General features: G+C 34.3%; 1 protein-coding gene across 1 annotated transcript in view; it reads right to left on the bottom strand.

The window, feature by feature from the left end:
* Positions 1-16063, bottom strand: part of ADAMTS20 (ADAM metallopeptidase with thrombospondin type 1 motif 20) — a 205735-nt gene that overhangs the window by 52531 nt on the left and 137141 nt on the right. Inside the window, exon 29 of the mRNA XM_061204404.1 lies at positions 3618-3785. Coding sequence (XP_061060387.1) covers positions 3618-3785 — 168 coding nt within the window. The remainder of the gene's footprint in view (positions 1-3617; positions 3786-16063) is intronic.

Raw genomic sequence — 16063 nt, 5'->3', positions numbered from 1 at the left:
ATAAAATGAAATTATAGTGAGGGATTCTAGTAAAGCAATGTTACAATTTATGCAGTTGGAACAAAGTAGCAACCAGTGATTATCTTGTAACTACCTCTGAAATTACACTTCTGTTGAATATATTATTATATGCAGCTCACTGACAGCCTGCAATTGTTAACTTCATGTGGGTACTTTTTATAGAATAAATCAAAGCCAGCGACTTCACTAGTGGTCATTTGTTTCTGGCAGAGTTTTGGGGACTGTGTGGGTGTATGAAGCTAATTTCTATGACAAGGAAAACCAATTCAAAGAAAAAAAGCTGACTCTGTACAAAAGCATCTGTGTTTTTTATCGTCTTTACATATTCTTATCTGTATCTTAGAAACCGCTGAAATACATTCCTTTCGTGAATCTTATATAATTTCAGAGTTGGTGGCAAGCCAAGGACAAGTTGTTAGCACCGATGATTGATTCACTGTTGTGGAGCTGGAGGTCAAGGGTCAGGAAGTGTCCCTCATGAATAGCAACCACAGCAGCTGCAGCAGCTGCAAGGCAGCAAAAGAATCCTGGGGATCAACAGGGATGCTGGTGGCCAAAAAGCAGAGTCTCTCCCACTTGCACTCCCATCCACCAGCAGCTCCTGCCTGTTGTCAGGTTTAGAAGGTATCTGCCATGTGCTGGATGCAGTGCCTTTAGAGTGTTTCCCCCTCCCAGCGAAAGCTACTTTGCTGTTATTCTGTCATATCTTGGTCCGGATAAACTAAGGCAAACTCCCACTTTAAGCAAAATCGCAATATGACAAATATATAAGTTAAGAGACAGCAGGGTTTTTTTTCAACTAAATTACAGTATTCAAAATAAGAAGTATTTAGCCAGATACCAAGCTGGGTGCTTAGTGAACAAGATATCCATTGTATCTAAGATTCTGTGGCCTGAGATAATGCTGAAGAAATAGACATGGTTAGGCTTTAGGCTTACCTCCTAAACACAACGGTAAGTCATAGAAGAATTAAGAGACACGATAATATGAGTTCTTCTAGAGCTCACACTAAATGTAAGTAAGTAATGGCAAATATATATGTTGGGAGGTCATCATACACCTGGAAACAGATGATGATGAACTAGACTGGGGTGACTGCCATGGAGATTCAAGAGTTACTTTTTTTTTTTTTTTAACATCTTTATTGAAGTATAATTGCTTTACAATGGTGTGTTAGTTTCTGCTTTATAACAAAGTGAATCAGTTATATATATACATATGTTCCCACATCTCTTCCCTCTTGCATCTCCCTCCCTCCCACCCTCCCTATCCCACCCCTCTAGATGGTCACAAAGCACCGAGCTGATCTCCCTGTGCTATGCGGCTGCTTCCCACTAGCTATCTATTTTACATTTGATAGTGTATATATGTCCATGCCACTCTCTCACCTTGTCACATCTCACCCCTCCCCCTCCCCATATCCTCAAGTCCATTCTCTAGTAGGTCTGTGTCTTTATTCCCATCTTGCCACTAAGTTCTTCATGACCTTTTTTTTTCCCTTAGATTCCATATATATGTGTTAGCATACTGTATTTGTTTTTCTCTTTCTGACTTACTTCACTCTGTATGACAGACTCTAACTCCATCCACCTCACTACAAATAACTCCATTTCATTTCTTTTTATGGCTGAGTAATATTCCATTGTATATATTTGCCACATCTTCTTTATCCATTCATCCGATGATGGACACTTAGGTTGCTTCCATGTCCTGGCTATTGTAAATAGAGCTGCAATGAGCATTGTGGTACATGACTCTTTTTGAATTATGGTTTTCTCAGGGTATATGCCCAGTAGTGGGATTGCTGTGTCATATGGTAGTTCTATTTTTAGTTTTTTAAGGACCCTCCATACTGTTCTCCATAGTGGCTGTATCAATTTACATTCCCACCAACAGTGCAAGAGTGTTCCCTTTTCTCCACACCCTCTCCAGCATTTATTGTTTCTAGATTTTTTGATGATGGTCATTCTGACCGGTGTGAGATGATATCTCATTGTAGTTTTGATTTGCATTTCTCTAATGATTAATGATGTTGAGCATTCTTTCATGTGTCTGTTGACAATCTGTATATCTTCTTTGGAGAAATGTCTATTTAGGTCTTCTGCCCATTTTTGGATTGGGTTGTTTGTTTTTTTGTTATTGAGCTGCATGAGCTGCTCAAGAGTTACTTTGATGGGAGAATTGAGAGAAGCCAGGGAATAACTAACTGAGGGGTCAAGGGAGACGGGATGGACCCAGTGTTTCTTTTTTGAACGACTTAGTAGGTAGTAGTGGCATTCACTAAATAAAACAGGTTAATGGGATATCTTTTAAATAATGGCCTCTGCTAAACCACAAAATTAATTTTATTTACTGTACCAAAATTCAGGGTAGAAGTAAGTGCTCAGATATATATTTTTTTGTTTTGAGAAGAAAAACAGAGACATGTTTGCCCCTAGTTTTCAGTCAAAGATGAACCACAATTCTCAGCACCCTAACACTTGACAGAGGCTAACTCTTCTACACAGAAACCTGAGATGCACACTCAATTTGGGAGCTTTTTATTCAAAAATAATGATGCGTTGACACTGTCACTTTAAAAGCTGGTGCTCTGCCGCCAAGGATCTGATCTCACAGAGTGAAGGATGAAAACTTAGAGGCCCAGGGAAACCCCACTTCTAGCTCCTGTCTGAACCCCTATCTTCCTAACATAGCTCCAACATCAGACAGAGACATGGAAGTTCCATCAGCAAATGAGGTTATTTTTCCCATCGTAGGACTAGCTCCTCTAAGACATGGATAAGTATCCTGAGATACTGCTGAGAGCAGCCAGATAGCTTTGCTGAAAGCCTAGCCCCACTGAAATCAGGCCTCAGGAAATTATTCTAGTTAACATTTCTGGCTTCATTTATGGCTTTTTTCTCTTTAACATTTCCCAGGCTGGTCTTTGCTGGAAAACCACATTCAAATATATGGCTTTCCCAGTTTAGATCTGGAGCTTACTTCCCTGAGTGTGCCGGAGCAAGTAAGTATCCATCACCCTTCTTTTATAAACTGAGTTTTCAGCCTTGGTCACATCTCCACATCAGCTTCATTTTTGCTGAGTCTTTCCAAGTGTGTCCACTCTGGTCTTAGACCAGCTGGGCTCCCTAGTTCTGTCATGTCCCTGACTCTTAAACCATCTCCAATTATGATCCATCTGGAACTTACCAGTTCCTTTTCCAAGTTGCAAACTCAGCTCAAATCCAAGACTTTAGTGTGGAAACAAGGCAGTTACTAAACATCTCATCATGTATATTTTACTGTTAGGCCACCTGGAATAATATTATAATCATCAGTAGCCTCCCTAGTATTCAGTAACAGAATTTCTTGTAAAGTTTACAACCACAAAAAAAAAAAAAAATCAAAAGACTAATTTGTTATTAAGCTATGAACTTAGCAAATGTGTTAACACTGTGCAATATTAATTCAGAGCATAGTGCAAAAACATTGTGTAATAGAATAAAACACATTTAGTGGAGTAAAACTTTCAAGGTTATTGAAAGCATACAGAATGAATTAAGATTTTCTTTGTAAATGCAAAAATACATAGATAATCATAAAACATCTTACATACCTCCTTCCATCTTTCGGCTTTCCATGAAGGGCATCTGGCAGATCTACAAGCTTTATGAGTTCGAGGTTTCTGTAGATGACTGCAATATTTTTCTTCTAATTTCCCATGGAATTGGTCAACGCAAATCACCTCACGGTACTTTAAACCTTTACCACAAGGAGCTGAGCACTGGAAAATAAATATGAATGCACTTGATTCATTTTATCTTTACTAATTTAAGTTTATCTGCAAGAAGTGTAAAATGAAGCAATCAAAACATTTGATATTTCATCAAGATATACTTTGATATTTCTAATGAGAGAATTTAAAATTTGCCAATCTGCCCTTGACCATCATTGATATTGATATTATAAGGTATCCATTTATTCTTCAAAAGAGTATTGATTGTCTACCATATACCAAGCACTCTTCTGGCACATAAATGCTTTAGATCTTTTGAGGTTAAAGACTGTCTGCAGCTAACTCCTGTTATCACACATTTTTCAATAAAACTTGCTTTCAATTTTGTATGGTCGCCACCTATTCAATTTTTAACCCCATATGTCTTGCCACAGTGCAAACTATGCTTTGGATGTCAAAAACAAAACAAAAATCTCTCAATGTAGGAAACTATGAGAAAGCAGAAAATTTATTTTTTTAAGCGCAATTCAGTTCAGGTTTGCTTTTCACATCAATCTGGCAACTGTATGTCCCCATCATCAACCCGCCAAAATATTTAGTGAAAAACAAATTACCTAAAATCTCTGTAAGGATATATGTAAAACAATGATCGGACTTCGTTTTTCATCCAGTTGCCATTTTATGAGCAAGGCCAGTGCAGAGGAGAGGAAGGGCTTGGGCTCTGGCATTGAATACCAGCTCTGCCACTTACTATTTGGGTGACTTTAAGCATATTTCATCCCCTGGCCAAGCCTCGGTTTCTTCATTATAAAATAATGATAATGACACCAATATTAGTGGTTTATTATGAAGATTATCATGAGATAAAGAATATGAGATATCTAATCCAGTCCTTTTACACAGGGAACATCTTCGGTGAATATTAGCTTCCTCTTCTACCATTTTCCTTCATATACTCTGAGGATGTTGACAATTTTCAGCATGATATATGTACCAGCGAAAAGTTAAGCAAAGAAGACACAGATTCCAGATAACTCCTCTCATTCCTCTGAGACAGCTGGTTACATATGGTTTCATTTAGAAACATATACTGAGTTCTGAGAACATTAGATAATATATTATGCATTTTATGTATATTATGAGTTCAAAGACTAATATAGACTAATAGATGCTTAAAATATTTTAAATTAAAAAAATGAATAGTTTGGGGATAATTTACCTTTATATGTTATCTGCAATACTATATCCCATTTGTGTAGGCAATTAATTTAACTTGGTGCCTTGATTATTAACACAGTACCATATCTCAGATGTTCTCTTCCTGTTAACACCTACAGCTTTACATACCACTTAGAACACACTTTAATTCGGTGTGAATCACTAACGGGTCTTGATAAACTGTATTGGATGTACATTCTTTCCTGCTATTTTTTTTTTTTTGTATTGAAGTGTAGTTGATTTACAACACTGTTAGTTTCAGGTGTATAGCACAGCAATTCAGATATATAGATATAGATATAGATATAGATATACACACACATATATGTATGTATATATATTTTCTTTTTCAGATTCTTTTCCCTTATAGGATATTACAAACTATTGAGTATAATTCCCTGTGCTATACAGTCCTATTGGTTATCTATGTTATATATAGTAGCATGTATACATTAATCGCAACCTCCTAATTTATCCCTCCCCCCACTTCCCCCTTTGGTAAGCATAAATTTGTTTTCTACGTCTGTGAGTCTATTTCTTTTTGGAAATAAGTTCATTTGTATCCTTTTCTTTCAGATTCCACATATAAGCAATATCATATGATATTTGTCTTTGTCTGGCTTACTTCACTTAATATGATAATCTCTAGGTCCATCCATGTTGCTGCAAATGGCATTGTTTCATTCTGAATGTGCCCGATCTCATCTTTCCTACTACTGACCTTCTCTTTCAGATCTACATTTATGCTCTACTCCTCTTGGCCGCTTATCTTGGGCACTTCCCTTCCTGTTTCTTGACTACGTTGTTTATTTTTCAAAGAGTATAACATAGTTTATACTAAAAACATCACATACTATAGAGTACCAGGTGTATATTATCTGGGAGTATACATACATGTTCACACATACAAGAATGTTTTTCTCCTCGGTTGTGTATTATTTTTTCTAACTTTTAAACTGTGACTTTTTGAACAAAGGAGGATTTATTACTTTCCCTGATAGTCCCTTGTAAAAAGTAATCATTATTGTGAATACTCATGATATGAGCCCAGTAGTACTTATGGAAGATGGAAATATGTTTACTATTTTATTCACTCTATGAATATTATTGAGTTTCTGCCATATACCAAGAGTAGCATATAAATATAGATTCATTAACCATCTTTTGCCTTGACTTATCCTCAAAGTGCTTATAATCTAAATGACACCATCTATTAAATGAATAATGCCAGAGTACATCTTAAATAATATTAAATTCAATGAAGATCAGAATAAAAATACTACAAGACAGTAAAAACCATTAAGATAATACAATAAAAATATTGAATTAAGAAAATAGTGAAAAACAGTCATTTCTTTATGGGATATTTGTTAAGTACTCAGGGAGAGGTGATATTTAAACTCAGTCTTGAAGATGTAGGTTTGTTGATGGACAAAGACAGATGGTCTTGTATATTTGTTTGATGTGCCTTACCTAGTGCCCATGTGTCTCTGTTTTGCAAAATTCTCATAGTCTTTTATCAGTGCCAAGAATCCAAGAATCACGCAGTAAACATGCAGTAAATTGTTGATATTTCTGATAAGAATGACCAATTCATTTACGAAACTAAGTAACACAAGAAGTGACATTAAAGATTCTACTTTAGAATTGAACAATGCATTTCCTCTATAAGCAGCATTTGTGAGTGGAATGTAAACTGGGACATTGCAGTTCACTACCAAAGTGAGGACTGTTTCTCACAAAACTGAATAGCCTCTCCTCATCTAACTGGAAGTCACCTTTTATTCCTTCTCTTCTTTGTTATTCTAATCTGTAACCAAGACTAGTGTTAAACATAATTTTAAACATATTGCTTCTTTATTTTTTTCAAGAACTGATGATGAATCTCTGTTGTCTTTAATACAATACGAAACCAAACCTCTTCCCTGCTTTCTTGATCCACCAAATTTCAGTCAACATCCCTTTCCAGCATGATATTCTGTTTCTTTTCAACACGCAACCTTTGCTCTACTTACGTATAACATAGTTACTTTCTCTTTAAGGTGACATCTTCACTCACCACAGTGCCTGATTCCTATTATTTCCTTTTACTTCGACTAATCACTTGCCCTGGTGCTTTCTAAGTAGTACTTATCCTTAAAGCTCTAAGTCCACCCCATGTCTAAGGTGAATACATATCAATCTTTCACTTCTCTGAACTCTTCTGTCTCTGTTTTTGGCACTTCATCATTTTCTATTTTTGTCACATACTTTATCCAAACTTCTAGAGGTCAAGGACCTTTTAGATCACCCACGTCGCCCACAAAGTGGAAGGTACGATAAATATCAGCTGATTAATCGATGTTGATTCTTGGTGCAAGCAGTTATTTGTTTTTATTAAACTCTAAAATAATTTATTAAAACAGTTTACTTTTCCATGAAGTATATTTATTGGATATTAAACTCAAAGTCCTCTAGGAAAGATAGACAAAATGTATAAAATCAAAGAATTGCAAAGTAAATTATGCTTTCGTTACACTTTTAAAGTAGCGCTCTCTTTCCCCAAGATCTGAAAAAGAATAAGTACATTATTTTATCATGTCTGATGAATTCCATGTGGGGATTTAAGCAAAAGAGAACACATTATGCAAAGAATTATGTTTTGGTTGGAACGAAGCAGTCATAGAGTAAATAACTAGTGAAATGTTACCTTCCTTCTCTCAAACCACAATACATTCTGAGTTGTAAAGTTTCCACAAAATAGCTTATTTGGTAGAAAAACCCAAACATGGTCATTCTTTGCTCTGGGACCCCAGTAATTCTTTTCATTTTTGTTTTTCTCTATTTTATATCCTTGATACCATCCTATTCCCTTGAGGTTTTATTAACTGTATAATTTTTTTTGAACTTTATTTTATTTTTTACACAGCAGGTCCTTATTAATCTGTTTTATACATAGTAGTGTATATATGTCAATCTCAATCTCCCAATTCATCCCACCACCACCACCACCCCACCCCTCTTTCCCCCCTTGGTGTCCATATGTTTGTTCTCTATATCTGTGTCTCTATATTTCTGCCTTGCAAACCGGTTCATCTGTACCATTTTTTGATTAACTGTATAATTTATTTCCAGCATTCTCATCAAAAATTTTTTTTTCTTTAAAATCATCTCTGTCATCCTTAGTTGACAGTCTTACTAACTAACTCTTTCTGAGATTTTTCCATGAATACTAAGGAGCAATAGCTATAGGAAGTGGACATTAAATGTAAGTAATCTGAATTGACTATTCTTATAAATTAGGTGAAGACACATGCTTATTTAAGGAAAACAGGGCATTCAAAGCAAATGTAGAATTTGCAAGCCCTAAAAATAAAATAGAATATCCAGACTTGTGCAGGTTGACTGGCACATTCAGTCTCAAGATGGACAGTTGGAATTAATGAGTCCATTTTCACATGATTAACTTTGGAACAAGTCTATTCTTGTTTTTCAAATGAAGTTGTACATAATTACAGAATGATTACTTCTGATATTGGAAGTGTGGATTATTGCTTTGTTTGCATATAAGGATACTATAGAAGAATGAATGAATTGACAATTTGTGAGAAACTTGTTGTTAATGTAATTCTAGAAACTTAAATTGCAAGACAAAATAAAACAAGGAAATGAAGTTTACCTAGCTCCAGTTCTAGGAAATGGAAAACCGTGGGGGTGTGTGTGTGTGTGTGTGTGTGTGTGTGTATTAGACTTTCATAAACTGTAATGGTGATTGGGTCTCTATCCTCTCTGAAAGTAGTGGGAAACATACTGATATTGGGAGAATTAGTATGTACACTAATTAACAATAAAATAGACCTGAAAAGTAACTGTTACACTATACCCTTGTCATGTATAAACTGCCTTTTACTGACAACAAACTGGGTAACTGTATGTAATTTCTTTAATCTCACTCAACCTCTATTTTTCATATGTAATATTAGTAAAAGAATAACTATTTCATATAAATGTCTGGGTAAAGGTAAGGAGAAAGGAATTTTTTAAACGAGAGAAGGGGCCAAACTTAAAAAACTCTAAAGAATTTATAATGCTATAGCAAAATGTAAAAAAAATTACAATTAATAAAGAATAAAAAGAATCCTGCAAAACTTAATGTTAATTATATGAAGGACAATCTTGAAAATGTCTCCCATAATGTAAAAGCGAATGGGAAGATGACATAGAGAGAGAATATTGTTTCCTGGAAAACACTCTGCTTATTCCCAGCTCACGACATTTGCACATGTCACGTCCTCCAGTCCCAGCACCCTTCTTCCATTTCAATCCCTACATATTTTTCAGTGCTGAGTTTTAAATCTCATTCCCTCTGCAAAGCCTCCTTTGGCTGCTGGAGGATATCAGTCCAGGCTAGATTAGGTGTGGCTCTTACAGAGATTTTATACCTCAATACCTGGTTACCTCTTCCCCTGTCTCTTTTCCCTGCTAGACTATAAATTCTACTGGGAACAGACTTATTGCAGGAAATCATGAAAAGTAGAAAGAACCCCAGAATCGCTTGTTCCTAATTTAATGTGTTATGAACCATTCTTCTTCTCAAAAGAAGAAATAATTCCATTGTACCATGAACCATAGTTCTCCTAAAATAATAACTATTCCACTGGTGCTACCTTAGCTGACTTTAGATGGTATGTTTTAAATTTAATGCTTAAATTACATAGTAATGGTCAGCCTCAATTTTAGCTATAAAGAGCCCTTAGCTAGCTCTTTGAAAACCAGAGAAAAAAAGAAAAAAGAAAAAGAAAATAACCTAAAGTTTGGTCTACTGAAAAACAAGTGAAGTCAAAGTTAAGAGTAAGAATTAATTATTCATGGGATCTATTTTAATTAAGCTTGACTAGAAAAGTAGCTAGGCAAAAAAAAAGTAGCTGAACTAGAAATTTGGCTAGAAATGTCTATTTCACTTGCCACTGCATAGTGTCACCTATGGATGAAGGAGTATATTTTTGTTTCTATGTTACTCACGTAAACTTTAGCTAAATAACTCTAAGAATAAGTACTAAAACTAATATTTGACATTTTATATTAGAAAATTATTATTAGAAACACTTAATATTAGAAAAGAGCTATAAATCAACTGTAAGTTCTACATTAAATATTTTTAATGATTATCAAGATAAGCAACCAATCAGTGAAAGCACAGGTTTTACAGAAAAACTTAGCAATTCACATAGATTCTCGGTTTTTCATTTAAAATTTCCTAATTAATTCAATATATAGCCTAAATAATTTCTAGTTCTCTAAATGGACTTCAATCAGTAAATTTGGCAATGACCCCATTGTCTAAAGTGAGCAGGGTCAGTTAGTAGTTCAAAGTCAATTAGTCAGAACTAGAAGTATCTTGTAACAATAAAACTACAGCTTCCTTAACATTCCTCTTCATTTGCTGATAAGGAAAATATTTAACATTAAACAAGTATTATCAAAATTTGATAATACTATTGTAAACATTTTATTCTATATTATGGTTTATCACAAACCATTTCAGGGATAGTTAAAAATAATGACATTTAGTTTTTCAGCTATAAGAAATAGCATAATTTGACTTAATTTTAGTTTTCCAATGTTGTTATTATGCAAAAAATGACTAATAAGAAAATACAAAACTGAATAAAAATAAGCGGGTTACTATTAATCAATTTCACTTTGCTTTTCAGAATCTTTGGAATTTTCTGGTTGTTTTTCCAAACATAATCGTTAAGTCATCAAACAATCTAATGAAGAAACGAATTTTTACTTTATTTCTAGATGTCACATTATCTCTGTTTCCTGACAGCAAGGTCCACAGTCATCTGTTGAAAATGTGAAAGCTCACAACTGGATGGCTGGGAGTCATGTCTATCCTATTGCTTACTGTATGACAGGTATTAGCTAAGACAACCAAGGAAAACTTGCTACCAAGTGACAAAGGGGTTCACACAGTCTTTTTGTTTTAGGAGAGCTAAACTCATAGAAATGCAATCATTACACATTACAAATCTAAGTCCAAATATACCTTCTCACTACAAACCAGAAATGCTTTCCATCAAGACAGGTGCAACTGAATAAGAAGCATCAATTTACAATGAATAAAATGGAGAGGTTTTGATTTAAACACAAACGTATCATAGTAGCTAAAACATAATCAGGTATTTGAAGTGTCTCTGTGGAAATAATTTGAGAGGATTAGTTGTGGTTTTCTTTGTCTTTATGGCAATTCCAAAAGTATCAATGAATTTCTCACTATAAGAACATGTATTACTTATCTTTGTTTTGAACTTTTCAAAACTAAACGATTGTATGCTTCTATAGTAAAGTGAAATTTTAAATTTTTCAAGGAAAATTTTTGATCATAGCTATTTTGCCAGAGAATTTTTTTAAACGACATTTTGGTGATTATGTTAAATGTCTTTACAACACTCTTATGAAACAAAAAACATGTCTATGAAATGACATATTACAAAGGGAAATGATAGAGTTTCAGGCCAAAACAGTCCAAAAATTAGATATTCTATGGAATAAAACACTATTGTGTGTATGCATCCATGGATATATATGTTTCATTTTTTCTTTCTGATTTTTAAGAAGCCTATTATAACATTCTCTAAATAAAATAAAGAGGCTAATCAAACAGGCCACATCTAAACCCCAGGAACAGCATGGTTTTTTTAAATTTCAGGAAGACAATGATAACTATCTATCTAAGAGTAAAGCCCCACTATAGAAAAATCTTAGCTATGAGTTTTATACAACTATTAATACTTTGTAATTAAGGGCATTCCTTACAATGGTGGAATACTATTTTAAATTGAGCTCCAAAATTATTAGAGAAGTAAAACATTAAAGTAGTTAGAGCGAAACAGCCAGAGTATAGTAGAGTAGGGTATCTCTCTGTTTAAAGAGAAGCAAAAAAATGACAAAAATATGCATATTAAGAGTAGAGTGTCAACTCTGTAAATATAGTACTGCTACTGTTCCTTTAATTCAATGCATATGTGCAGTAAGGAGTAAGATACTAAATCTTATCAACAGGGACCCCATTCATAGTATTTCCTGAAAGATTATACTTAGAGTTTTAAAGTTTAATGGAGTTTGAATATTTCCTTTCTAACCTGTTACAGATACCCTTTGACTATGCAGCTTTAATAATCCAAGACAGCATTTGGTTTTTAAAATATGTACTACTGAAATATTTCATTCAGTTGCATTGTATCTGATTATATTTAAAATCTGCAAATTTAGACATTTAAAATTTTTCAAGTCAGATTCATTTGCAAAGACGTTTGAGTCTCAACTTAAAGGACAAAGAAATATACGCTTAATAACAAACATATCCAGTAAACTTTCACTACATTTATATTATTGTAAAAATTATAATATTTTAATTTCTATTTCATGTTCTAAAATTTTTTGGGGGGGTATATATGTATATATTTACATACACACATAAACTGGATTTACAGTTCTAAGCTAATCAATGCAACACAATTATCTCATGTATAATTTATCTGGCTAATTCAATTGCAAGTAATATTTAAAGATAATTTACTATAATATAATTATGGCTATGGAAAAATTTTGTGATTATTTTCACTTTCAAATATAAAACCTGAAGCAAAATTGCAAGAACTCATGCAAGTACTTTATACAGAAAATTTCACTTATCATATACTGTTTTCCACACATAAATATTAGGAAATTGGGATAAAAATCACCCCAGTATATGATAACTAAAATACTCAGTTATTGGATTCATTTTCTTCAATAATAAGATTTGATAAATAATCCTTATAAACTTGCAAACATGAGTTACTGAACTCAGGTTTATTTTGCTAGAAGCAACAGTAAATGTAATTCTAATTCAAAATGTAAGCACTATTTGTAGCAAATAAAATTACTCAGGAAAAACTGGCATTAGTTTAAAGCTTGTAGATTATTCTCTTAACTTTCTGTCTAATAGTATAGTGTGTGTGCATTACAAAGGAGTAATGAACATTTCAGACTCCTCTGTAAAATCTCATCTAAAGAGTTCCTGTTCAGAGATTTTACTGACTCACTAACACAAATCTCAACAATTACATGGTATCAGGAAAAAAATTGTTACTGTCAATATGAGAATAATATAACTCTTGTCTAATTTTAACAATTCTTTAGGGGCCATTATTGTGCATTTACTTTTTCTTGATGCCTTTATACAAATTACAACAACTGGGACGTTACTTTTGTTAGATGGTATGGCACGTTCCGTGATAAAAACCCACATTTTAACCCCTGGGAGCTGCATTCAGAACCATGAGCATCTGCTTTCCTGGATGGAACAAAGCAGAAAACTATTCAGTGTGGGTAGACCATAAAAAGGTAAAGAGATCAGAAAAATAACTAAAGCATACCTTTAAAAAAATAAATTGACTTTCAAGGCATTACTTACTATGGTAACATTTGCAAAATTCTTAAAATCAAGTGCCAACAGAATAGCAGGATTTACCATTTCAAGTTTCTACAAATGTTTTCGTGCTAGCTGTGGGAGTTAACAGAAGTAAAGCCAAGAAGTTTGCTTTCAAGTAGGGTTATAAAGATCTGAAAAGGAATATGCACAGAGAACTCTCAGATGAGAAATAAAAAATGAGCTCTATGAAGGCTTTGATAAGGGAAAAGTCAGAGTTGAAATTAAAGGAGCGATACCCACTGCACCTATTTATGTCTATTTATCATATGCAATAAAAGTTGTGAGGCAAAAATGTTTTCGGGATTAATCTTTCAGTGAACTTAAGCTAATTTTAAAATTATATTAATCAGATAAAGATTATTCATGTTAAAATTTAAGGCAGGGTTTTATAGTTTTTACTACTGGGGAGTGGAAGATAGAATAATAAAAAGGGCATGGGATTTGGAATCAGAGACCTACACTTGAACCTCAATTGTCAGCAGTTGAACAGCCCTGGGCTAGATGCTTAACCTTCCTGGTCCTCAGTTTTCTCATCATAAAGTGGCAATGACAACACCTACACCTCAGGGTAGTTGTGAGATTAAAGGTGATAATGGATGAATGAACCTAAACCAGTGCTTGACACAATACTCTAAAGTCATATTAAACCTCCGTTCCCCTGTCTTTTTCTTCCTTTCCCAAATCCTCAGGAAATAAAAAAAAAAATGGTAGTGAAAATACAATGCATGGTGTGGGTTTCTCTATTAAACACTTGAATGGAACAGGGGCATGGTTCAACACTCATACATTTGTAGCTCATTCGTGGTGAGAGAAGGAGGGTAACCACCTCAAGGGAATTCAGCTAAGACACTACTTGTTCCCCCTGTAAAAAAATTCTGTTTACCAAGATGCTGAAAAACACATCAGACATACTTCAAGTTATTTTAGAGTGGAGAGAAGGAAGAGGAAGTAGAATAGGAGGTGAATAGACATATGGTCAAAAAAAAAAACAACAAAAACCTAGCCAGTTTCAGTTAAAAATGATGGAGTGACCATATGTGTTCATTTCCCCCTCCCTCCTTGATTTTTTTTTCAACCCACAAAGTCAAAGCAAATAACACAGACTGAAAGATGCAAAGAAGAGAAAAGACCAATGTGAAGCAAGACAACCTTGTACCTACAAGACCTCTGAGCCATTTAGCCCCTGGATGCAACAAGAAGGGCTACGGCTCCTCAACTCCTCTTTAGGCAGATGAGAGGGTTTATTCTTTGGAGAAATTAAATTGCGGGAGTTCCAGAGTTGGGGATGCTGGAGGAAGAATAAGGGAGTTCTACACATTGAACTCTTGACCCTTAGTCTCTCTGCCCAGAGTACTCTTGCTCACTGGCAGGGCATTCAAGGGTCCTTCTCTGAGAAACAGGGTTTCCAAGAGAAAAGACCTTAAACTGTTGACTTACAGGGAATATCATCAGCCACCAGATGCTATCCAAATGCAGTTTCATATCAATTCTCTAGTGCCTTACTCTTAAATATGAATGAGCTGCAGAAAATTATCAACTTTTGAAAAAAAAGACTTCCATAGGAAAACCAGAAAACCATTCCCACCCTTACCCAAAGAAAGGGTCCAAAGGATAAGGAGACCATCAAGAGAGAATCTCCCCTCAAAAAACAGTAATTAATATGAGAGAGAGAGAGAGAGACTAGATGTTGTATGGACAAAAGAAGAATAGACTACTATGACCCCAAGGCAATTAGAATGCAAGAAAAGGCTTTGGATAATTAAATATGTAATAACATAAATAATTCAAGAGATGGTTTATACACTGACAAAGTTTCCCATCAAGTAAAACCAAATGACAGAGACAGAAAATAAGAGAATAAAAACAAGAGAATTAGAGGATCAATTCAAGAATTCTAATATTCAACTAGAAAGAGTTCAAGAAAGAACAATGAAAATAGTTGCATAGATATTATCCAAGAAATAATAAAATTGATTTTCTCAGCACAAGTCTCCTTAATGAAAGGGCCTATAGAATGCCTAACAAACTGAATTTTAAACACACACAAACACTAAGTCACTTTATCATGCAATATCAGAACAACAGGAACAAGGATACCAAAAGCTTCAGTGGCATAGACATGAAGACAAAGGCACCTACAACAAATTAGGATTCAGAATCACCAGACATCTCAGAATGCTAGAGGATAAGGTAATCCTTTAAAAATTCTGAGGGAAATTATTTTCAAGCCAGAATTCTAAAACCAGCCAAATTATCAATGAAATATGAGGACTGACCAAAGACATTTTCAGATTTGCACAAAAGGAAAAATGTATCTCCCATTTTTCATCTTTCCAGAAGATACAGGGAAAAGTGTTTTCATATGCAAGAGTAAATTAAAAAAAAAACATGTGATGCAAGAAAAAGTCATCAAAATCGAAATTGAGTGCAAAGACTTCACAGGATTAGAGAATGGTCAGCAAGGTTGTTTGTCCTGGCCAGATCAGAGGAGGACGAATGGGGGTCAGGGGGCTCTGGGAGGAGTCTAGGAAAGAGAAATATCTGAGCATTTAGAAAAAAACATTCATAGAGATTTTATATACCTGTTCAAGCACTTGAGAGAAAAAATAATAATTGGAACATTCAAAGAAAAACTAAGCAAATTCTT

The sequence above is a fragment of the Eubalaena glacialis genome, chromosome 11 (genome assembly GCF_028564815.1).
Source record: "Eubalaena glacialis isolate mEubGla1 chromosome 11, mEubGla1.1.hap2.+ XY, whole genome shotgun sequence".
NCBI lineage: Eukaryota > Metazoa > Chordata > Mammalia > Artiodactyla > Balaenidae > Eubalaena > Eubalaena glacialis.
This window is presented reverse-complemented; position numbering and strand designations above follow the sequence as displayed.